We start from the raw sequence: 24064 nt of genomic DNA on the forward strand, positions 1-24064 counted from the left end.
CTCTGAACAGTACCTTTCCTGGTAGCCCTCACTTTACTGATAATTTTTCCCATGGTTTGTATTCAAAAATAGGGAGGATACCTGTGTTGAGGAGCTGTTTCTGGACACTAGGATTTTTCTATTCATATACCCCAACTTTCTAAGGAAAATGCATGTGGAAAGACATCCATATAAGTGACTTCTCTCCATTTTAAACAGATGACAGACTTCTTAGAATTTTTCCTATTTGTTTTTTAAAGACTTCAAGGAAAAAAGGGTTTGCAGATCCTAAACGTATAAAACCAAGTTATGTACACTTTATTCTGTGCCTACCAATGGAAGCCAAGGAGTTGATAAGTGGTATGTAAGGAGCAAGGTTTTTTAAATAAGACCTGTCATGTATTATATATGTGACGGATTGTATCTATACGTAAACCCAAAGCTGATGATGCTGTTCTCTCTGAGGCCAAGGGCAGGTCAGTGTTATTTAGTTGGTATTTGCTCAATAGTACATGAATAGTACATCGTACCCAAGGGGCTGTCCCAAGCTGGGGCTTGGCAGGTGGCAAAACCAAATAAACTGACTCTGTAAGAGGTGAGAATTCTTGCCCAGATCCTTCAGGCTGTCAAGTCTGTCTTTCAGGTGGTTGGGAACATTTTGCTTCTGTGACTCAGAGTCCAAGTCTCAGCAACTGACTTGCAGAGTTTGTGTGTACAGCTTGCCAGCTCTGGTCAATGTCACCAACACCTCAGTTTCATTCTGACAGCAAGCCATCAGCACAAAGAATGCCCTGCTGCTAATTGTCCCTTTAAAAGTTCTTTAAAACCTTGACTTCCCTGGTCTAGGCATGAATATTTGCATGTGTTCCAATTTATCTAATTGTGGATATATTAGCATTTTTTTCCTCTTCCAGATGGTGATGTGAAAAAGGGCAACGCTTGAAACTCAGTCACCCAGGTTAATATCGTGTCTCTTTCTCTGTAGGTCAGGCTGGCTGCAAATACATTGGGAACAATTTAGAGCTCTGTGTGTGCTGGGAATGGGGGGGGGGGAGGTGGTCTTTGCTAGGTGTGGGGGAGGGGACTGGTCTGGGAGTCCAATTTTCAGAGAAAACTCACCAGTTCCTGTCAACTGAAAGAAACGTTTCATGCACATGGTAGGTCAGAATGTTATTTTTATAATATAAACCACCTGGGCTCCTCCTCATTTACCTCTGCTGCAAATGCTATTCTACACACATACCTAGACCAAGGTCCCTGGTAACTATTACAAAACCATGTTGTGTTTTGCTCCTCAAGGTTTTTTTTTTTTTCTTTTTCCTTTTTTCTTTTCTTTTTATTCTTTTTTCAAGTTAAGGTGAAGACAAGATGAATTGATCAGGGCTCAAAGTTTTGGTTTATTTTTGTAGTTGCTTTGATGTAAAAGGACTTGGCTCTGATTGCCCTGAGAGGGATGGAGGGGGTAGAGGTGGGGAAAGAGGGAGTCAGTCTTTCTTCCTCACTCAGCAACTCATGATACAGTGAGCATCTTCCTAAAGTTCATCAGCGAAGGCTGGGAGACTCCCCTGGAGATTGTCCCAAGTCTATTTACCACGAAGCCTTTCCCCAAGTGTTCCTTTCACTACATGTTGCTGTTTTATTTGGAATAGCAAGATGTGAATGACTTTATTCACTTTCTTGATTAAAAAAAAGTTAAAGTTAGAAAAGAGGGCTGGGGAATAAATTGAAAGATCCCCTTTAAATAATACGTGCTCCTAGTTAAATGGGTAAGTCATTAATGCCTGATCATTTGCTGACATTTGACTTTCAAATGGGAAAGGGTTATAACTAACCTTCCTATCTTTTTTTTTTTTTTTTTCCGGTTTTTAGGGCCACACCTGTGGCATGTGGCGGTTCCCAGCCCAAACTGGAGCTACAGCTGCCGGGCCACAGCCACAGCCACAGCAATATGGGATCCGAGCCACGTCTGTGACCTATACCACAGCTCCTGGCAATGCCAGATCCTTAACCCACTAAGCAAGGCCGGAGATAGAACCCGCATCCTTATGGTTCCTAGTCTGGTTAGTTAACCACTGAGCCATGAAGGGAACTACACAACCTTCCTATCTTTGAGTCTCATTATTGCAAAACAGGATGCTTTCCTGTGGAGATTTCTTCCGGGAAAGACCTCCTTTAGAAGTTAAGTTACAGTGCATAGCCTGTCATGTGTCTGCCTCAAGGTATACAACTCTAGGGATAGACAAAAGGTCTTGCCTGATTTCAAACAGTAATAGTTGGCATGAAAACAGCATTAGTGTGGGATAGGCGTCTCGATTTTATGGCAGGACCTAAATCTCTATTTGCGTTATGGAATGTCAAGGCTAGGCCTCATTTAATAATCAGTAAAAAGAGAACATTACAATTCCACTTAGCCAAGTCTATGAATCAATCAAATTTTCTCTTAGTCCCTTTTTCTCAGGAAAAACTTAATTTTATAAACTTAGTTTACTGTTATTTAAATATACTTTTAATTCCCTGGATTTTGAGAAGAATCTTTCAATACATAAAAATATAAAACATGTTTTATATCTGATAATACAGGTGAAGAATGTTTACCACCCCTTAAAAGTAACTAAAACAAAACAAAAGCAAATACTCCTCTCCTTTTAGGGAGTACCTTGGAAAGGCTTTGGTTTGAAAACCAAGTGGCATAAAAACGGAAGGTCTTTCAGAGACAGTGCTTTAAAAGAAACTCACCTGCTCTGAATGTTCCCTCTCATGTCACACAACTGTACAGCCCCTTACACATGTCAAAAATTGGTTGAAATAAAAATAAATAAATAAATCACCAGCTTGCCTATGGAAATATTAAATGTCTCAGTTTCACTTAGTGCCTGACATGATACAAACAGCCTAAGTACCTGACCCCAGTGTTTAACACCTGTTTTGCTGAAGCAATTTTAACAACAATAACAAAATCCTTCAGTGAAAAAGGTGTGATATACCACAATGGATTAGTGTTCTGCACGTCAAATAAATCGAGCTATTATATCAGTGTTTCAGCTAGGGAATATATTTTTTATTCAGTCGAAACTTGTGCACGTTAAGTGATCACATGGTCTAATACTATACTCAAAGAAATTTTTACTTTTTATTCCAAATAAGAATAAAATTCTTTAATCCAAATCATTCTAGAAGACTCTATGGAAGACCACGGGACTGGCTTGAAAACAAAACTTGAATCACAAACCTTTTAATCAAAATATAAAATAAGATAAAATACTCAATTAAGTTCCCGTTTTGGATTTGGAAACAAAAACAGCTGCTGAAACAATAAGTGGCTTTCTGAGTTCATAAAGAGGGGAGCCAGACATTGCTCTGATGGCCCTTGTGTTGCTCTTATTGTAAAAAAATGGGAATTACTGCAAGTTTTCATGGTTATGATATGTGGCTAGGGAAGGATTAACTTCCTAGACAAAAATGGCATAGAGAAAATACATCTAAAATGCATGAATTCCTACTTAATGCCTGTAATATTAGAAGATGGCTTCTTTTATAAAAGACACAATAAGCACAAATGGGTTTCAATATAACTTTCCAAAAGAAAAATAATTTAGTAACAATTGGTCATTTTATTTATGGTTTAGGAATTCAAGAATGATTCATGCTTTCACTTCTCTTTTTCTATACCATAGTAGTTTATGAAGGCATGGTTAAAAGGGAGGGTTATGTCTGCTTTCTTCCCCTCCAGCTCTGTTTTTTTCAGGTTGTGGCATCAAAACTAACCGAAAATTCTTTAATTAGTCTTCTTGGACACAAGCCTCCCATTTACTTCAGTGGGAGGTTTCTTTGCATAAAATCAGTGGTTTGTGTCCACCAGAGCCTTTTGACTGCTTTCCTTTGATTAATCAGAAAACTAAAGCTCAGCCTGAATACCACTTTTCTAAAGAATGAATGAGCATAATCTCTTACAGCTTTCATGACACAGAAGGATTAATCCTGCAATCCAGTCCCATACTCCACTTCAAGTATTTTCAATTACTTGGCACCATTGGAGGTGACGTCCACGGCTCAGTAAGAAGGCTACTGCTGGCATAATGGTTTCTCCATGTCCCAACACATGGTCTTGGCATTTAATCCATCGTGAAATGATTTGCAGTGCACAAGGGTGACATTTGATTACGTGAAAGGCATTGCAGGAATGAGCATATAGGCTCTTACAGGCCAACTGCTGGCAAAAATATGATGAAATGTTATATGGTGAAAACAGCATTTAAGACGGTGTTTGAACTGACCAAGAAAAGTGTAAGGACATTGCTTTAGGATAAATTTTCTTTCTTTATTTTAATTCCTGGTTTTTCTTTCTCAAATCACATTTTTTGGGGGGCTAACTGGGTTAAGGGCCAGATTTGGCTGCCAATCACCCAAACACATTTTCAAAACATATTCGATTCAGGAAATTCTGGATCTTTTAAAGCAAGGATGTTAACAATCCTCTTGAGAACTTTAAAATATGATGATTTAAACATGAGGAAAAGGAAACCCTGAAATGATCAGAGAGATCACCGAGAGGCCTCCCTACTGAAGAGTTTAGTTTTTTCATTTTGTTTTCTATTTTTTAAAGACCACAGGGAGGATGGTGAATTTACTACGTACAGGAAGTCTTATCATTTGGGGTGGAATTTCATGAGACAATTAGGAAATTCGTAATTCTCAAGGTAAAAACAAAAACAAGAACATCAGAATTTCTTAGATTTGCATCCTCTAGATCTGTTCACTGATCTGTCAAATGGATTATTCTAGATATACTATAATGAATGTACTTGTTACATCTGAACAAAAATAATGCATACCTAGGCGTGTGGTCAAATCTTGGTTATTCAAGGACATGGGTATAGGGTGGAGAGAAGTTACTATGCATTAATGAAATTGAGAGAGAATTAGAGATTTCTAAAGTCAGTAGTTTCAAATTAATGCACTTTCAAAACTTTAACCAAAAATAGGAACCTAACAATATCAGCTGATTTTAATGTTACTGACTTTTCCTTCCCAGCCCACCATCTTGCAGAGAAATATCTTAGTTGATATATTATATTATATATATTAGTATACACTATTTTGTATATCAGGCAATAGTGATTATATTAAAAAATGAACAAATATAAATTTCATTGCTTCTTGGGACTGTTATTCATCATTTAGCTATTCATTCAACAATATTTATTAGGCACTTTTCTACACACAAATCACAGTGATTGACATCACAGAGATAACAGACTCTGTCCCTGAGGCCATTTTATTAAAGAGATAGAACACACATATAAGTAGCTGTAGCATAAGGTGAAAAGCATTAAATACTAGAAGAGTAATAGAGAAAACTGCTTTGGGAAATCAGAGGGAGAGATTTCCATCAAGGAGACTCAGGGAAAATTCATGGAGAATGTGATATGTGAGTGAAGTCTTGGAAGGTAGAGTTTAGACATGAAGCAAAGAGGGTAACAGCACTTCGTAAGTAGGTCACAGTGTGAGTGTGGGAGTGGCTGGAAGAGGTCAAGGCATGAACAAGGAAGAGTCAGCCTGTTTAGTCTGCCCTGGGTGTCAGAAGAGGAGTTCAGAGAGATAAAGGTGGAAAATATGGAGCCCTTGTAAAGTCTTTACTGCCAGAATAAGGAATTTAGACTTTAATTAAAGAAAGTAATAGGGAGTCACTGGAGCCATTTTTTCCGTTTAACTTTTTTTTTTTTTTTTTTTTTTGTTTTTTTAGGGCTGTTCCAAGGCTAGTGGGTAAATCTGAGCTACAGCTGGTAGCCTACACCACAGCCACAGCAACACAGGATCCGAGCCACATCTGTGACCTACACCACAGCTCATGGCAATGCCAGATCCTTGACCCACTGAGAAAAGCCAGGGATTGAACCCCAAACCTCATGGTTACTAGTTGGATTCATTTCTGCCACAATGGGAACTCCTGTTTTACTTTTTATTCTGAAATAATTTTAGACTTCTAGAAGAACTGCAAAGATAATATGGAGATTTCCCAGAAAGTAGTTAAGATTATCTGCTTACATGTTTTCAAAAATAGTTCACGGAGTATTCCTATACACACTCCTGTAATTTGCAACCCCTCTCTCATGCTTAGTGTAGTATATGTCTTTTTTTTTTTTCCCTTACTCAAAAATGCCAAATATTTGTCTTTCCTATTTATCTTTTCAAAGAAATAGTTTTTGGTGCTATTGATCAGGTTTGCCAGTTTTTACCCTATTTCATCAGCTCCCCCCTAAGCTATCCTACATATAAATTCAATCTACCTTGGGGGAAAAAGAAGTGAGATCAGTACACAAAAGTCCCTTGATTCATCTTTCAAACAGAATGCTGTCCCTAAGTTCCATACAGCCACAGAGTTATGTGATTTTTTTTTCTCGTGATTCTACTTGAAATATGGTGGGCAATTTTAATACAAAAATGTGTGCTTTAACTCAAAGAAAATTGCTTCTGTTATTTACTTCCTCTCCTTTATTTCCTTTGTCTCTTTCCAGAACTCTTATTAAATTAATGTTTACCTTCCAGGATTTATCCCCATGTCTCCAGTCCTATCTTTTTCCATCTCTTTGTCTTTTTGCTCTAAGTTCTAGAACATTTACTTTTTTTATTTTGTTATCCTTTAGCAATTTGTCTGTGATACACATCTACTTATCTGTTTACTCACTTTTATTTATTCATATTTATTATTCTAGTTTGGCAATCACATTTTAAATTTCACGTGCCCTGCTTACTTCTTTTCTCATAGCAGTTTTAGTGATATTTATCCTCCCACAATTTTCTGAAGATAAGCACTATAATAGTCTCTAATATACTCTGTGCTTGAATGATTTCTGTTCTTTTGTTTGCTTGCCTTGGCCTTTTTCCTTTTGCTTTTGGTTTTCCTTAAATGTTTGCTGATCTTTAGGCTACTGACATTCATGGACCAAAAAAAAAAAAAAAAAGAAAATATTCCGTCAGGCGTCTGGCAAGACCCTGCTCTGTGGCTGAGTAGGTCTGTTTTCCTAGAAAGCTGTCGCTTAATGGGAAGTCTGATGGGCGCTTTGTACAAGTTGGCAGCCTTCACCTTAGAATGCCTAATGATGGAGCTGAGGCTCACATGGATTAGAGAATCCCTTCCTCTGATGCTCCTCTTTCTTCCCCCTTCCTTGCCCCTCATCCATGTCTAAGTGTCTAAGGTTAAATCAATCTCTATTCTAAGGCTTCTAGACCCACTTTCAAATTATCCTCATCAGGCAATTCACTCTCATGAGTTAGAGGTCAAAATCCACTGCTGATCACTGCTCAGGAGACATTGCCAGCTGGCAGTGTCAGTTCTGAAAGCCCATGCTCCTGCCGGAGTAATCTGTCTGAAACACATTTGAATATATCACCCTCCTGCTCAGAAACTTTCAGGAGTTTTGATTTTATATAGAATAAAACCTGTTCTTCTTTGCAAAGCATGAAGACCTCTTATAGTTTGATGTGAGTGCTTTCATTGACCCTCAAATATAACTCTATGTAATTACTAATTTTTTGTACCTTTATTTCCTGAAGGTATGGACCATATCCTTATTATTTGGCCCAGTGTTTGATATTTCCTAGTCACTTAATGATTATTTCTTACTATACACACTGGATAATCAAATGCTGACTGATAGTGTAGATAAGTATTTTTGCATGAGTAGTAGGTGTATATAACAAGAAATGTATCATCATTTACAACCATCATAAACATAATAAAGAATTAACCAACTGGAAGAATCTTTATACTAATTATCAAAACAATATTTGGAGTACCTACTACACACCCGATAAACACATGGCATATATATCTTACATGACTCACAACAAACCCATGGGAATTATTTCCCATCTCAAAGTCAGGGAAATCCAGAGTTAAATAAGTTTCCCAATGGTCTACAGTTATTTAGAGGCAGAACCTAGAATTAACACAGCTGTCTGAATTCAGCCCCATGTGTCTCAGCCTTCACTGTCTGGTGTGCTGCGGATTGATTAGTATTTGATTACAAGTTTTATGAAAAGTAAAGACTTTGTACTTATGGAAGAGCCCTGATGGAAGGACTATGCCCACGTTCCTTTTTTCTTTGATTTATTCTAAGATATAGTGAGGAAAAAAGCAGCAGCTTTCAGGCACATAAAATGCTATAAAATGCATTTTCCATAAAGAGGTATCAGTGGACAACACCCCCCCTAATAAAAATACTTCCTTTAAAAAAAAAAAAACAAACAAACTGAGGTGTTCCCCTTGTGGCTCAGCAGGCTAAGGACACAATGTTGTCTCTGTGAGGATCCGGGTTCAAACCATAGCCTTGCTCAGTGGGTTAAGAACCTGATGTTGCTGCAAGTTGCAGCACAGGTTGCAGATTGAGCTAGGATCTGGTGTTGGTGTTGCTGTGGCATGGGCTGTAGCTGCAGCTTCAAATTGACCCCTGGCCCAGGAACTTCCACAGGCTACAGGTGTGCCATGAAAAGAAAAAAAAAAAAAAATTGGAACTTCTGACCAGTTCTGTGTTACATAGTGGACTGTGGCACAATTTTTTCACCACAATCAAGAAAACTTACATTATCATTTTATAAAAGGGCTTACTCTACTTTAACTGAGTTAACTTTCACCAATCAATATATGGTTGCTTCTTACCTGAAAGTTGCCAAAACAGCTTCCCCCTGGGAGGGTCACATAACTCACAAAGGGTGGTCCAGGAGATGGCAGCGACTCATAGACCACCACACCTTCACTTGGGAACGCAGCCCTCTGTTGCTGCTTGCTTTCCCAAAATTCCTGTAACATTGACACAACGTTCACTGAAAAAGACAAGAAATATAATCAGTTATTAAGGATGGACATTTCCTGGCAAAAACATTTTATTTGTGGGTTGGATTGTGTAACATGTCATTTCCAGTTTAAGCAGAACAGAGTATGTTTACGTTTTTGTTGGAGTTTGGGGGATGTTTTCAGTTGTGAAAGAAGCAAATACTATTTAACACAAATGTGCTTATTTTTTCATGAGTATGGCTCAAGTGGTTTGGCACTCTAATAACACTGCAGTATGTTAAATTTATAAATTAATTTTTGATATCAAATTAAAAATCTGTCTTCCTTCTTCGAAAATTTTCCTTAATAAACTTTGTCCAGAACTATGATTATGCATGACCCTCACTCTCATGTCTCATAGATTCTTAAACCTGCAAAGTAAAAGCTAAATTCAAAGGTAACTAATGTAATTTTAGTTGGAACTCACCTATTATAAGATTTAAGTGGAGAAAGGCAGAAAGAAGAAAACTCTTTCATGCTCCTCTCCACCCCAATCTAAAGGAGAATGAAGGGCAATTGTATAATAAGCAGGAGACTGGAAGAAAGAAAAAAGTAAGTGAAACTAATAACATGGAAACCTTGTTAAGGATCACGTCTGTTAGATGATTTCAGAAAACATAGTAATGACTACAGCCATGTGTTTTAGATTAAATGACCTGTGATAGCCTGCAGAAGTTCCAGATCAAATTAGGTTGGTTTGTTTATCCTGTACTGCAAATTGAATTGTGGATATTAACAAGGATAATAGAATTGTAGAGGCAAAAGAGGCCTTAGAGGTCATGCAGTCAAAGCTCTGCCTGATGTAGGAATTCCTTGCATAACACTACTGACAGCTGCCCATCTGGCCTGAGTCTGAACACATGGAAGGACCTGGTACTTGGCACATCTTGAGGTAGCCTGTTTCAACGGCTAATGGTTTAACGGTACAAATGTCCTTTTGGGGAGGTGAGCTGAAATCTGCTTTCCTATGAGGTTCCTGTAAGTGGGCTGCTTCTCATTTCTGGGGCCTCACAGAAGTTAATCCCCTTATCCACAAGAGAACCCCCTATGTACTTGAAGGTTGATATAGGACATCTTTTGTTTCTGCCTGCCTGGCATTTGCTTTTCCTCTTTGTAGAAAGAACACAAATTTCCTTAAAGACCACCTTTCCTTCAACTATGTTTTCTCTAGGGTTGAGGGGTAGGGATTAGACCAAAACCAAGTCATTTAGAGTCAGTGAGTCAAGGACTTTTGTTGACAGTGTTGGAAGACTGGATTCTCCTTTTCCTCTAGAGTTACTGAGGGTATAGGAAGGGAATGTGGTGCCACTCAAACAAGGAACAATCGTAACTGAGAAGAAAGCCAAGAAAGAGAAGGGTAGAGCCAAGGACAAAGAAAGATTAAGTTCATACAACATAGTCTGAGCTCCTGAATCAATATATCTGCTTTTTCCTTAAACCATTTTGAGTTGCTATCTCTTGCTTGCATATCAAAGTGTATTAATATAGACAACTCTTAGGTTTCCTCAAATTTTAGATTAAATAGCTTTTGTTCTTTCAAACATACTTTGTGTAATATGGTGCCTTCCTGAATAATGTGCTTCAAAATGCTGGGCTTTGCTGTTTTTCAGGAAATTAGGAGAGTCACAGAATTTAACCTGGAAGCAAAAATGTGGCACAACCACCTTCTAAGCTGTTGACTAGGGAACTTGGCTCTTTCACTTCACCCCCAGATCACCGATCAGCTTCCAGCTACATAGGGTATAGTTCTGGCAAATTCTTGGTACATCTAAGGAATTGGATGCTTGTGTATATTTAACCAACTGCAGGTTTTAGTTTAAGATGCATTTTTGGGGAAAAAAATGGGGAACATAAGACTATCAGAGGGGATAATTGAATTAACCAATAAAATGCACACTGAAGTGGTCAAGGTGAACTTGGTAATTACAGACATTTTTCATTCATTCAAAAATATTTGAAGTAATATTTTCTACCAGTTGATGTAACTCAAAATAAAATTAGAACTTTTATTTCCTAAACTGTATTTCTGCTCCCCATCTTCCTCTCCTCCCATGTCCAGGAAAACAAGTGTTTTTTGAACTGGATCATTTGTGCTTCTACTTGCAGTTGACCTCTAGAATTCAGCAGAGATGTCTTGAAGATTAAGCCTAAAACCAAAGCCAGGGGCCAACGGCTCTGACAGTTGCTCTTATAGTCAATAAGGGCCATTAGTCAGTGATTTTAAGTTAGTTCACCCACTGTTGATGTTCGGCTGAGAAATGGAGTGAGAAGATGAAGGTAAAATGAACACAAGAATTTTGGCATATAAAACTATGTGGATTAAACAGTGCAAAGGTATGTACTAAAATTTCTGCATAAATAAAAGTAGCAGTTTTCACATTTTTCATTCTGCAACCTTGGAAGATTCCTTTGATGGTCCTATGTATGTCATCACCTCTAAAGAGTGTAACATATGTACATGCACAAACACAATCCATCTTTCTATCTCTCCTCTTGTCGACTGGAAAACCAGATGAATGGAGGGCTGAGGGAAGAAGACCAGCTTTCTGTTTGGAATTTCAAAGGCGGGTATATCTGAAGATGCTCTATTTATGAAACACATGCTGCTTTATTTTTGTGAAGTAGCAACAACAAGGATCATGGACAATGTGGAAGGAAAAGCAAGCAAAAGGTCAAGTACTGCTGAAGAAAACCACCCAAATTTGAGGAAAGGCCTCACTACACAGCTTAGTCTCTAGTTGTAGTTGCACCTTCAATGCCCAGTCACGGATCCTGCCTTTCATGCTACAAACTTATACTCTCCAGCATGCAATATCCATCCTTATATTTTGGGATCCATCCACATAAGTACCAGCTCCATCTTATTTCTTTCTGTCTCAAATGAATTTGTGTTGCCTCTTCTGGACAGGTTGTTCTATAATAATTCTCTTGACCTCCTATTTTAAAATGTTTCCTTTTTATGGAGTTCCTGTTGTTGGCACAGTGGAAAAGAATCTGACTAGTATCCATGAGGATGCAGTTTAATCCCTGGCCTGGATCAGTAGGTTCAGGATCGGCGTTGCCATGAGCTGTGGTATAGGTCACAGATATGGCTTGGATCCCAAGTTGCTGTGGCTGTGGTGTAGGTCGGAAGCTGTAGCTCTGATTTGACCCCTAGCCTGGGAATTTCCATACACCATGGGTTTGGCCCTAAAAAGTAAAAAAAAAAAAAAAATCTCCTCTTTACTCACTCCTTTCAGTAGCTATAAATATGCCCAAGATGACAAATGAATAAATGAATGAATGACTCAATAAATTAAAAGACACTCAACACTGGGACTATATTTGGCTACTAGTTTTTAAAAATTTTCCACTATAGCCAAGCTTCTAGAGGAATATTCTAAAATACTATCTCTGCTTTCTTCTCTTCCATTCATTTTTACCCTACCACGATCTGGCTTTCCTCTACATTATGCTACTGAAATTACTCTGGCAAATATCACAAATTCTAAATTTCAGTCCTCATTTCCTTGACCTCTAATGCATTTGACGCAGTTGATCAATGTCTTCTAGAAACTCTCATATCTCTAGGTTTTTCTGATGGCATTTTCCCTGATTCTTCTTCTTTATTTCTAATCATTTCTTCTTAATCTCTTTTGTGGGTTTCTCTTCCTCTGTTCACCCCTCATGTTGATTTGCATAAGAATCTCGTCCTTGTCTTTTCTTGCTTCCCTCTCTACTGTGCTTTTTTTTTTTTTTTTTTTTTTTTTTTTTTTTTTTTTTTTTTTTTTTTTTCCCCTTTTTTTTTTTTTTTTTTTTTTTTTTTTTTTTCCTTTTCTTTTTAAGGCCACACTTCAGGCATATGGAAATTCTCAGGCTAGGGTCAAATTGGAGCTGCAGTTGCAGGCCTAACACCCCAGCATTCGGCAATACCAGATCCTTAACCCACAGAGCATGGACAGGGATCAAATCTACATCTTCATGGATACTAGTCAGGCTCTTACCCACTGACCCACAACAGGAACTCCTCTCCCTACTGTTCTTCAATGATAGAACCCATTGCCATGATTCTATCTACTGTAATAGATGCCTATAGTTCCCCAAACATACTCCTGTAACTTTAGCTTTGTTAATACATACTTCTCTTTGGACATTGCATAAATTCAACATATTTCCAAACTCAACCCATTTTCTTTTAATTTCTTATACCACCACCTAGAAATAGGTATTATCACCTACAGCTTAAGAAATAAGAAATAAAAGATGCTCAGTGTACAGTCATACAGCTACTAAGTCTTAGACTTGGGATTTTCAACCTAGTTCTGTAGGGTATATAATTTAGCTCTTTGTTCATCTTGAGCCGCTTCAAATTATAACAGAAATTAGGTTGTTTTCATGCATGTCTATCACTACTAGGAGGATCATAGGAGCACAATAAGTGTTAGTTGAATTGTGAAAGTCATCAAAGGGATAGAAGATGTGCCTTTGTGAAGGTATCGGTAGCAAAGACACAGGAGGCCCTGTATAAAAATTATTTCACCTACCTTTTCTTACAAACAATTTTTCTGATACTTGTTCTCAGGAAAGTCAAACAAAGCAAGGGGTTAATATTTGTATTTTTTCATACAAGTGATACAACATATTTCTAGCTTGCATCTGTCACAATGAATAAGCATCCTGTGTCACATGAATAGTTATCCTCATCACTTTCAACCAACACTTTGTTCTGGTTTAAAGCAATGGTATAAATATCAACTGGCTGTGGGCTTCAGAGGGGGCTGTGATTAGGCCTCCCATTCCAGTCCCTTCTTCCAAGGAAAAAAGGCTAAAGGAGACGACACAAGAGGAACAAGAGGAAGTGATAAAAGATGGAGGAGGTCCTGGACAGATTTCCTGGGAAGAGGGGCATGAACAAAAGTCAAGGTCAAGTCTCTGCCAGATTGTGCCTTCCACCTCAGGGTCAGGAAGCTATAGTTTGGAACATATCCTTTTTCGCTATGTGTTATTTCTCCCAAAGTTTAGAAGTTCTTTTTGAAAAGTTTTTACTTTGTCTCAATGGACACTAAGGGAAAAGGGGTTTATCTACAGCCAGGACAAGATAAATTGGTCATCCATGGTGAATCTGGGCACCCAACAGGAGAGAGGAATGAATCCTTTGTCGAGTTAACTGATACTTAACTGGTAAAATTACTATAAAGAAATAAAATATCAAATAGGTATGGGAGGAAGTAGGAGAGAAAATTTTGGGGGAGATTTTAGGAATAATAGCATGAAATCCAGTTCCTTTCTGTGATTTCTATCAGTTTATAACATCTTAGAGCAAAGAAAGCAGCTTAATCTCTGAATTACCTTTGTAAATCAAACTTCTTAATTTATTCCCTTGCCCCAAATTGCTTTCTCAGACACATGTAATAGACTCTGTTATGAACTAAATATTTGTGTCTCTCACAAATCCATATACTGAAGCCCTAACATCCAATATGATAGCATTAGAAGACGACGACTTAGGGGGACAGTTAGGTTTAGATGAGCTCATGAGGGTGGAGCCCCATGATGAGATTAGTGCCCTTGTAAGAATAGAAACACACCCCAGAGGTCCTCTCTCAGCCATGTGACGTCACAGCAAGAAGGTAGCCATTTGCAAACCAGGATGAGGGCTCTCCCCAAGTACCAAGTCTGCCAGCAACTTCATCTTGGAGATTTCAGACTCCAGATTTGTTGTTTAAGCCATCTATCTATGGTATTTTGATACAGCAGCCCAAGCTAAGACAAAACTCTTTAGTGGTTTTGAATACTTCTCTATCAACAAGAAGAAAATTTGCTGTGTAGTTTATAGACATTAGTGTGGATACTTCTTCAGTTTTGTGAATTAGCGTGGATACTTCTTCACTGTTTTGTGAAATCTGAACATGACAGAGTTTTCAAAGTAGCAACTAGATCCCTCAGCAAGTCTCTCATAAATGAGGTTTTCATTTTCCTCTTCCTCAAGCTTTCTTTCTGATTTTAAAGTTTACCATCGAAGCTTTCACAGAAGGCGGTTTGACCAATGAGGACATACCACAATGTGGAACACCTTCATCATCTAACATTTGACCCTTTCTAGCAGAAATCCTCAATCCGTTTCAGCAAAGGCACTGTCTTCACTTGTCCTTAAACACATACTGCATATTTTTTCCCTTTGCTTTTGTTCAAGTTCTCCTTCCTACCCTGAGTGTTGCTTCTGCCCCTCTCTTCCAGCCATTCAATTTACATGCATACTTCAGAGGAAATGCCACATCCTCCATCATGCCTTACTCACTGGTTCCAGGCCACATGAATGTCCTTTGCTACGCTCATATTTCATTAGTGGCCCTGTGTCTTAGCACTTAATCTCTTATAAACCATGCTAATAAAATGGATATGGTGCTCCTGGCTAAATTTATCAAGTCAGACTTGGCTGGACTTACTTTTGGCCAGAGAAATGAAATGCCTTGTGATAATAATTCATCTTATAGACTACAGTTTTATGTTATTTACCTCATAGCTGACTGTGATTCCAGAGGGCAGGGACTCTGCTTCCTTTTTCTCTGCAGCCTCCTTGGTATCTAGCACAGGGCTAGAAGCAGTTGTTGAATTCATTTAGAATATAAGAATATAAGAACTGTGCAATTACATGAACATACACAAGATAAATGAAGGTACTACCATTCATGGAGAGGTTACTTCAAGAATAGGTTTTTTGTATGAACCACCATGGTACCCACACAGCAGGGATATGGTGGTGGCAGCCATGTCTTAGCTGGAGATGACTAAGTAGGTACAGAAAGATGAAGCCTGGGCAGGGTAGACATGTGATTGCCAGTTGCTTGCTAGCTAGAGTTTTACCTTCATGGTAATTAGGACTTGGGGAAATTCTGAATGGGGATGGTAAACACTTTTGTCTTAGAGCACCAACTTTAATCCATTTATGTTGCCTGTGGAACATTCTGTTGAAAGGACTTGAAAGTGTTCTCTGGGATCACTGGAAGAGAACACCACAGTTAACCAGCAATTTGGCACTGGCCTATCTGGTGATGCTGACCCTGACAGTACAGAATAAAGTTCAAAACAGTCCTATGCTCATAAAGATTTACAATTTGACTGCAGAAACAATGTATTCATATTTTTTCACCAAATATTAGACTGATACATTGTAGAACAAAAATGATTTTAAAGTAATATTTAAAACTTTAAAATTTATGGCACAATAATTAAATTGATACAAAGGAAAAAGCAGACGAATATAGATTGAAAAGATCAGAGAAAACAATCTGCATAGGAAGGCCTAAGTCAAACCACCTCAGAAAAGTGAGATTTAAACCAGGATGGGAGAAGGCAAAGAAGTTGTGCTCCCAAAGGATGAGAGCAGCATTTGACAAAAAGATCAAGAAAAGCAGTAATGCCTCAGCTGAGGAATTGTGTAAGGGAGTGATAGGAAAGGATGGCATTAGAAAGGGGGCACTATTTGAAATGAGACAGGGTAAGGGTATTTTGCCTCCTTTAATAATTGGAAATCAATCCTATTATTCTGGAGCTCCAGCTTTACCCAAGTGGGAGAGAAGACAGGAATGCAGAGTTCCTTGTCCTTTGTCTTTGCCTGAGGTGCTGTGCTGGCTGTAGTGACTCTATGAAGAAGATACTTGGAAAGAATGTGTAGTTGCTAGTATGCATCTGGAGGAGCCCAGGGAGAACATTTCTTTGGAAGAAGCTTGAGCAGAAATCTATGATACAAGGACAGGAGATGGAGCAAGCAAGAGAGGGTGCCTTTCGAGCCTGCAAGGAGCATGAAGCCCCTTCAGAGGATATCAATCACTGGAAGGCTTTTCTCCTAAAAATTCAGAGCTTGTCATTTTCACAGATTGGACATGATGGAGATGCCAACAGACACACGTGATCTGTGTTCCATGTGGGAATTCTGAGATGCAGAGGATGAAAATGCACATGGATTATAGAGTTTGTTATAGAAGAGTCCTCAAGTACAGGCCTTGGTACTGCATCTTGGCTCTCCACATTTTATCAATAGGGAGGCAGTTTACTTAGGTAGATAAAAGCATAGACTCTGACCTGCTGTATAGCACAGAGAACTCTACCCAATATTGTGTGATAATCTACGCTGGAAAAAGAATCTGAAAGAGAATGGAAGTATTTATTATGTATGAATGAATCACTTTGTTGTACAGCAGAAATTATCACAACCTTATAAATCAACTATATGTCAAAAAAACTTAAAAAAAGAAAGGCATAGACTCTGGAGCCAGAATCCCTGGGTTTGAATACTATATCTAGTGCTGTAAGATACCTACCTAGGGCTCCTGTTTTATCTCTAAAATGCAGTATGTACATTACAAGGTTGTGGTAAAGCTTAAAATGGAAAAAGCTTACAGTAGAGCTTCATACACAGTAAGCACTAGAGTGTTAGCTATTAGAGAAGGTGAAGGAAGAAAAGGCATGATTACATGCTTGCATGTTGCATTTTTGAAACTGACTGTTCCTGCATTGGAAACTGTATTATTAAAAATTCTAAAAATAGTCTGCAAGTCTGAAAATTCTCTAACTGTACACATTGTGCTATTTTATTTCCAAAATATGTGAAGAGTTCACAGATGGAAAAGAGAAAGCTCTTTTAATATCATTCACTGGTAAAATCAAAGCTTCATTAACAGCCAAAAAATAAATGGATGAAAGGCTACATGTCTCAAAATCTGGAAACATGGATGTCTGTCCCAATTTTTCACTTTCTAATGAATGCTACTGCAATAGACCTGCTCTTAGCAAAAACTACAGAGAGATAACTCTTACTTCAAATTAATGTTTAATGACTGCTTGGGCTTCAGGAAAGTAGAAATATTATAGTTCCCTGCCCATTTCAATTATCTAATATGAAACAGGTCCTGCATGGAAGATAGTCACTTGTCAGCAATAAGGGATCTTAAAATTACAAATCTACTCTCCCAAAAGAACCAATTTCTTTATGCCTTACATAAGGAAAAATTATAGCTGGGTAAAATTTCCCTTGCCAAAAACAATTAAAGACAAATTGGAAAGCCTACAATTTAAGGATAAACCATTAAGAGGCTTTCAAGATGATAAACATATTTTGAAATTGATTCTCTGCCTCCCAACACATGGATTTATGTTATGTAACACATTAATATAATCTTTAATTAAATCATCCCAGTAGGTGATATTTTAAAATAAAGTTAATTATTTTCTATTCTAGTAATTTGATCATGTACAACTTGTTTTTGCTGATGTGATTCCCTAGTTTTTTTGAGAGGAAATAGGAAAAGTACCCCCAAATAATTTAAGGAGCCAATTCAAGGCATGATGGCAATTTACTATTCATGCAAAATAGGTTGCAAAATGGGGTACCTCCAGGTCTTGTGCTTGGCCTGGCAAACTCCAGGACACTGACCAACAGAGCCAGCTGTCTAAACATTTACTACCATCCTCAGGCTTTGACAAGTTTTGACCAGGCTAATGGAATCTTGCTGACACAACATGTAGGAATCTTGGGCCCCTTTTTCTTTTGTGTAGATACTCTTTCAAAGGTAGCCATAGCCATACAACAGAGCTGAGACAGCGAGTCTTGCTTTGTTCCCAGCAGAGGAACTTTCTTTTAGTAAGCTCCACAGTCAGTGCTTAGCTCCTTCAGCAGCTGGGAAGCTGGTTATGTTTCTTCTTTTGTGCACTTTTTCTTTTCTTCTGGTCTGGTCCCCATTCTCTGCCCTGAACACTTTCTCTGAGGCAACTGTGATCCTTTGAGTTGTTTTACAAAATTTAAATTAAATTTTGTAAATTTCAATTTTACAAAATTAAATTTCTTGGGAGATTTTCCAAAATATACAGAAAAGTATATCATACTATTTGGTTTCATTTTCACCTTTAGAATTTAAAATTGCTGAATTATAAATCATTCAGGGAGAAATTTAAATAACACTTTAAAAATATCTTTGGAAGTACAGGATAATTTTCTAAGAAGGCAGAGGGGAGAGAATATTAAGGAGCAACAGGGACCATAAAGACAAATTAAAATAAAAAGTTATTAAATATACTACAATTAAAATGCAGCAGCAACGGCAGGCCTTGTTCTCCCAAGTGTGGTTTATATGTGCAGCATGGTTCAGATGATGTCATTCAATCACAAAAGCTACACAGAATAAAAACATGATGTAATCTATTTAACCAATCAGGAAGTATACATCTTTCCCATGTGCCACTGGGCAGTGACATTGCACTATAGTTAAGAGACTTTGTAGGACTTTTGGATTTAGATAACAACAAAAGATCCAAGGGGGGGGGGCAGGTAGAGCAAACACTGTTGCTTTGCTCATCGGTTCTGTTTAGTTAAAATGGTCAAATCTGTGCAAATATGGCTTTAGGCATATGATATACCTTCCCTGAGAACAGTCATTTTAAGAAAGCTCTGTGACCCAGCCACAGCTGAAGAACTAGGGCTTATGTACAAAGCACTGACAAAGACTGGCCTTAAAAAAGCTTGGTGCCCAGCTTTTGGTGACCCAGAATTGAGGGCAGACCCTGAGGATGAATATTAAGGAATGGCAATCTAAGTTTCTGTGCCAGTGTGGTATATGGGATAATTCAGGCTGCTCCCCCAAGGACAATCTAAGGCAGTGCTCTGGGGAGGTTGCCTGGTGTGACTGTATTTATTATCTTCAGAGCCCCTTTTTCCTACACTTTCATGGGGGTAGTCAACTTAATCCTGCATGCACAATTGGGGTGAGATTAAGGTGTCAATGGATGATGGCTTAGAAGGTCCAAGACACCATTTAGTTCATCATAAAGGAGAACACCAACAAATTAGCAACCAAAAAATGCCTGTTGTGCACCTGCTAAGTACCTGGCACTGTGGGAAGCACAGTGGGGGTTACAAAGAAGTGGAAGGTATGGCTTTGCCCTTCTCAGACTTCCAACTTAGGTGTGGACAAAAACATGCCAGCAAAACTATAACTCATAGTGTAGAGCCATATGAGAAAAGTGTAAACTATACTATGCAGGCCATAAGTGCCAAAGGAGTGGTGACTAAATGATGGGTTCCCACAGCTGCATAATGGGATGAGATCAAAATAGGGATCAACTGATTATCATTGCAGCAGAAAAAAAAAAAAAAGAAAAAGAAAAACCATAATTCAAACAGCATTCCATGGATACCAGAGAGAGAATATATAAAACTACAGGGAGTGTAATAATTGAATATTTTGTCATTATTAAACTTTCAGTAGGATTCTTTTTCCTTCTTCTCTTAATATAGGATTTTTAAAAACTACCTTGACAGACTAAACTTATATGAGCATTTGAACATGGAAGAAAAGAAATAAGAGCCTTTGGGGTTAAAATGTCAATATGAAATGCATTAAATAAAGAAGATTCTTTTATGAAAGGCTTCTAAAGTTGTCTTACATTTCTTAAATCAATCTGTAGCACATAATCAGTAAAACCGTATCATTTAAACAGAAAAATCATAACTTAGAAACTCACCCTTGTGCATCTGTATCCTATTATGGCCTGTAACTTAACACATGAGTTTCAGAAGTTGTTAAAGTAGAGTTCAGGCTAACAAATCTTAACTGTTTAAAAAAAAAGCTTATGGTGAGATGAGACAGCAGACTGTGAAGAGGCACCATATCTGATCACAGGATGGGTGTCAATCAAATTTTATTTTGATCTGCTAAATCGTGTTTGTATATTAAGAAATAAATGTATTAAGATAGACATTGCCATTAAGTGATCAAGAAGCCGCCTCCATTTTTCCATTTCAAAAAATTTTCTGCCGGCATTGAGACTTTCAGTATTTAAATTCTGCCAAATATATCTTTACTTAAAAAAGGAGAAGAGAACAATGCTTATGCCAGTGATAGCTGAACTGAAATCTGAATTTTTTTCCCTTAATATAAATTCAAATAGTTGTCTCCTGTAATAAAGTAAAACCAGCATTTGAATAGACTTCTTCAGTAGAACAGACATCCTAAATTTAGATGCTAAAATCATCATAGTTCAAATTACTGTAATTAAGATGCAATCATTAATCCAAAATAAGCTAGTAAGCAGTGGAAGGTTTTTGGTTTGTTTGTTTTATCCAGTATACTTTCTGTGGTGGAACACAATGCAATATGTGTTGGGATCTTACTGCACAAGTGCCTTCATCTTTTACATTTTACTATATTCCTTTTTCTGAAATGCAAAAATCATAAATGTATCATCAAATCTCTAGATTTCAGATAATTGCACTAAAAAGCATGGGATGGAGAAAGGACTTGACTCGAGAAATTTTGCTCTCTTGTGTTCCGTACAGCCAAGATTTATGATTACTAAGATGTTTTTAATAGTTCTATAGTCTGGTCCAATTTTTCCAAAGGGTAAAACTATACTTTTTGAAGTATTCACCTATGTGGTGTAAATACAAACTTTCATGCAGAAAAATGTCTCCTCAAATGCAAAAGTTGAATGTACTTCGAGTATGTGAGAAATTAGCTTCTAATTGTGCAATGTTTAGTAAATGTTTCACCTTATTTTTTCATTATAAAATTTGGGGAAACATGAGTGCAATCTATCACATTACTTTATAAGTCAGTGCTAGAAACCAACATGTTCTCATGGCTTCAATGACAACCAAGATGGTTTTTAACTATCTGTTTGAGAAAGTTTGCCTTGATTTTGGCCTTCATTTAGTGAAAGTGGTTTCTCCCTATAGGCATGTTTACATTTACAAGTCTTGCATCTCGCCTGAATGGGTAAAAGGATTCTTGCTGTGAAAAATCAGCACCTCTGTCTAACTTAGTTTTAGGAAGTGTACCTCCCACAGATGTCAGTGCAATCTTTTTCGCAGTGCAACAGAAGGCCATAAACTTTGAGAACTAATCTAGGATCACTGTTAACTTCAATGGCTCCCTGTTGCCTATACTTGAGTAGGACTCTACCTGCCTTCTCAGCCTTGTCACCACCTCCGATGATGCACTGATCTTGTATTGCCGGATCTGTCTTTGGACAAGCTATTGTCTCTCTTTAACAATACCTTCCCCTCTCATACTCCTTCTCAGAGTAGTGCCAACTTATTGAGTTTCCTCCAAACATTCAGAAGAGTCTACTTCAGTCCCATCTGTTTTCTTAACAGATACTGCCTCGATGGCACAAATGGCACAGTAATGCAACACCTTTGAGAGGCAATGTCTTGCAGTGGCAAAATGTGCAAAGTTGGAAGACAGACTTTGAATCCTGGCCCCATCACTTTATCACTTTACTAGGTGTGACCTTGGGTGAGTCACCTCAACCACCATAAGCCTCAGATCTCTACCCTATAAATCAAAATAGGTGACTTTCTGTGAAGAATAAACGTTCTTAGTATAGTGCCTGTCATCACATGCTGAGGACATGACAATCTAGCATTGCTATTAATGCATAAAAGAAGAGCCCAAAGATGGCAGATAAGCGTATTATGCTCTTGTAATTTGAAAAGCAGGATCTGAAAGTATACTCTTCTTGAAATCATGTGCTGATGATTTATTTTGAGAAAGTATGTGAGAAACTGTTTAACAGTGACAAACAGATAGTAAGCTCAAACACACACTCTCAAAAGAGCTGACAAGGGCTGTTTTCCACATGGTTCATCTTTGGTTGTGCCACATAACACATGAAAAGAAAGTGGATGTTGCTCAAGGCCAAGAATGGAAGGCAACATGAATAATGTCTCAATTTACTTAATTTCCCTGCAAAGATTCTGTATGGTGGTGGAGAATCCCAGATATATTTGTTACAAAACTGAAATATTTAGGTAGTGGACAACAGTCCAGTGTGAGCTCAGATAAGCAAACTTCAGTCTGACAGTCCGTCTTATTTAAAATTTCTTTTTTTTTTTTTTCTTCTTTTTTCTCTTTTTGTCTTTTTGACTTTTCTAGGGCCGTTTCTTTGGCCTATGGAGGTTCCCAGGCTAGGCATCTAATCAGAGCTGTAGCCGCTGGCCTACGCCAGAGCCACAGCAATGCGGGATCCAAGCCACGTCTGCAACCTACGCCATAGCTCACGGCAACGATGGATCCTGAACCCACTGAATAAGGGCAGGGATTGAACCCGCAACCTCATGGTTGCACCACGAAGGGAACTACATAAAATTTCTTTATTTTTCAATTTAAATATGAAATAGGGAAAAAATGTTATGAAATTTATTTCCTTTCAGGAAGGAAAATAAAAAACAAATCACAACTTTTGCCAGATGAACACTTGTCTAAAATAAATAAGAGGTTTAATGCATTGCAAAATGCCACTTGGAAGGCCTCACTGGCTGAGAAAACCATTCATATTTTATTTCCTTAAATGAATGTAACTATCCCCATGTGCATTGGTCTCAGACCAGAAAACTCTCTGGGTACTTTTCTTGACCAACTTGAAGAGAAAATTCAATTTACTATTTCTTGTTTTTAAAACAAGTCAAAAGCCAAATGAGGGCAACAAATTAATTGAATGATCCTTTACATCCCCTATATGTGTTTCTGAAGAATAAAGAGAGAAAAACTGTCTCGGCATTTACAGAAGAGAAATTTAGGAAAAAACTTTAGAATGGTATTATGTTTTAAATGTTCCTTTGTTCAACCGTGCAGGATTTTAAAAATTGTTGGATTGGCTTTTTATCTTGTAGGAGAGCAAGGTAGCAATTTTTCTTAAGGAATTGGCAGTGATGTGCTCATGTGCTTAGCTCTTTCCTTCTGGCAAAAAAGAGACTGGCCTGGGGTAGGGAAGAGGAGCCAGGAGTGACTAGGAAGAAAGGAAGCTGTTTAGAACCTGCCATTCAAAACTGATGGCAGCTTTTTACATGGTGTGTGAAGCAGGAGTGTGGTGGTAGCAACTTATGGGTGTGCCAAAATGAGTTCATGTGCTAAACCATGGCACATGCATGATAGATTGCCAAGGCATGGTACAGGCCCCAGGCAGATTTATGATACCTGTTCCAGAAAGTAAGTGAACCTGTCCCAATTATTCCATGAAGATGGTGAGTGGTTAGATGTTTCTTTATCATAAAAAAACCCTGGCATATAAATCTACCATTTGGCTTACATTTATTTATTTATTTATTTAGGATTAGAACACTTGAAGTGAGAAGTGCAACAGTAAAAATTCACACCTATTAAGCCATGCAAGCAGTTGCAGAGTGGCAGCTCACTCTAGGGTAAGCAGGCAATGCTGTCTGATGACATTTAAGTTCTACGTTAATGAAAAAAATATATAAAATAAGACACTTCTTTG

General features: G+C 37.9%; 1 protein-coding gene across 1 annotated transcript in view; it reads right to left on the reverse strand.

Annotated features, from left to right (window-relative positions):
- The window catches only part of LIX1 (limb and CNS expressed 1), a 60501-nt gene that overhangs the window by 25201 nt on the left and 11236 nt on the right, over positions 1-24064 (reverse strand). The window contains 1 exon segment of the mRNA XM_003123811.5: positions 8639-8802. Coding sequence (XP_003123859.3) covers positions 8639-8802 — 164 coding nt within the window.

This window comes from Sus scrofa, chromosome 2 (genome assembly GCF_000003025.6).
Source record: "Sus scrofa isolate TJ Tabasco breed Duroc chromosome 2, Sscrofa11.1, whole genome shotgun sequence".
Lineage (NCBI taxonomy): Eukaryota > Metazoa > Chordata > Mammalia > Artiodactyla > Suidae > Sus > Sus scrofa.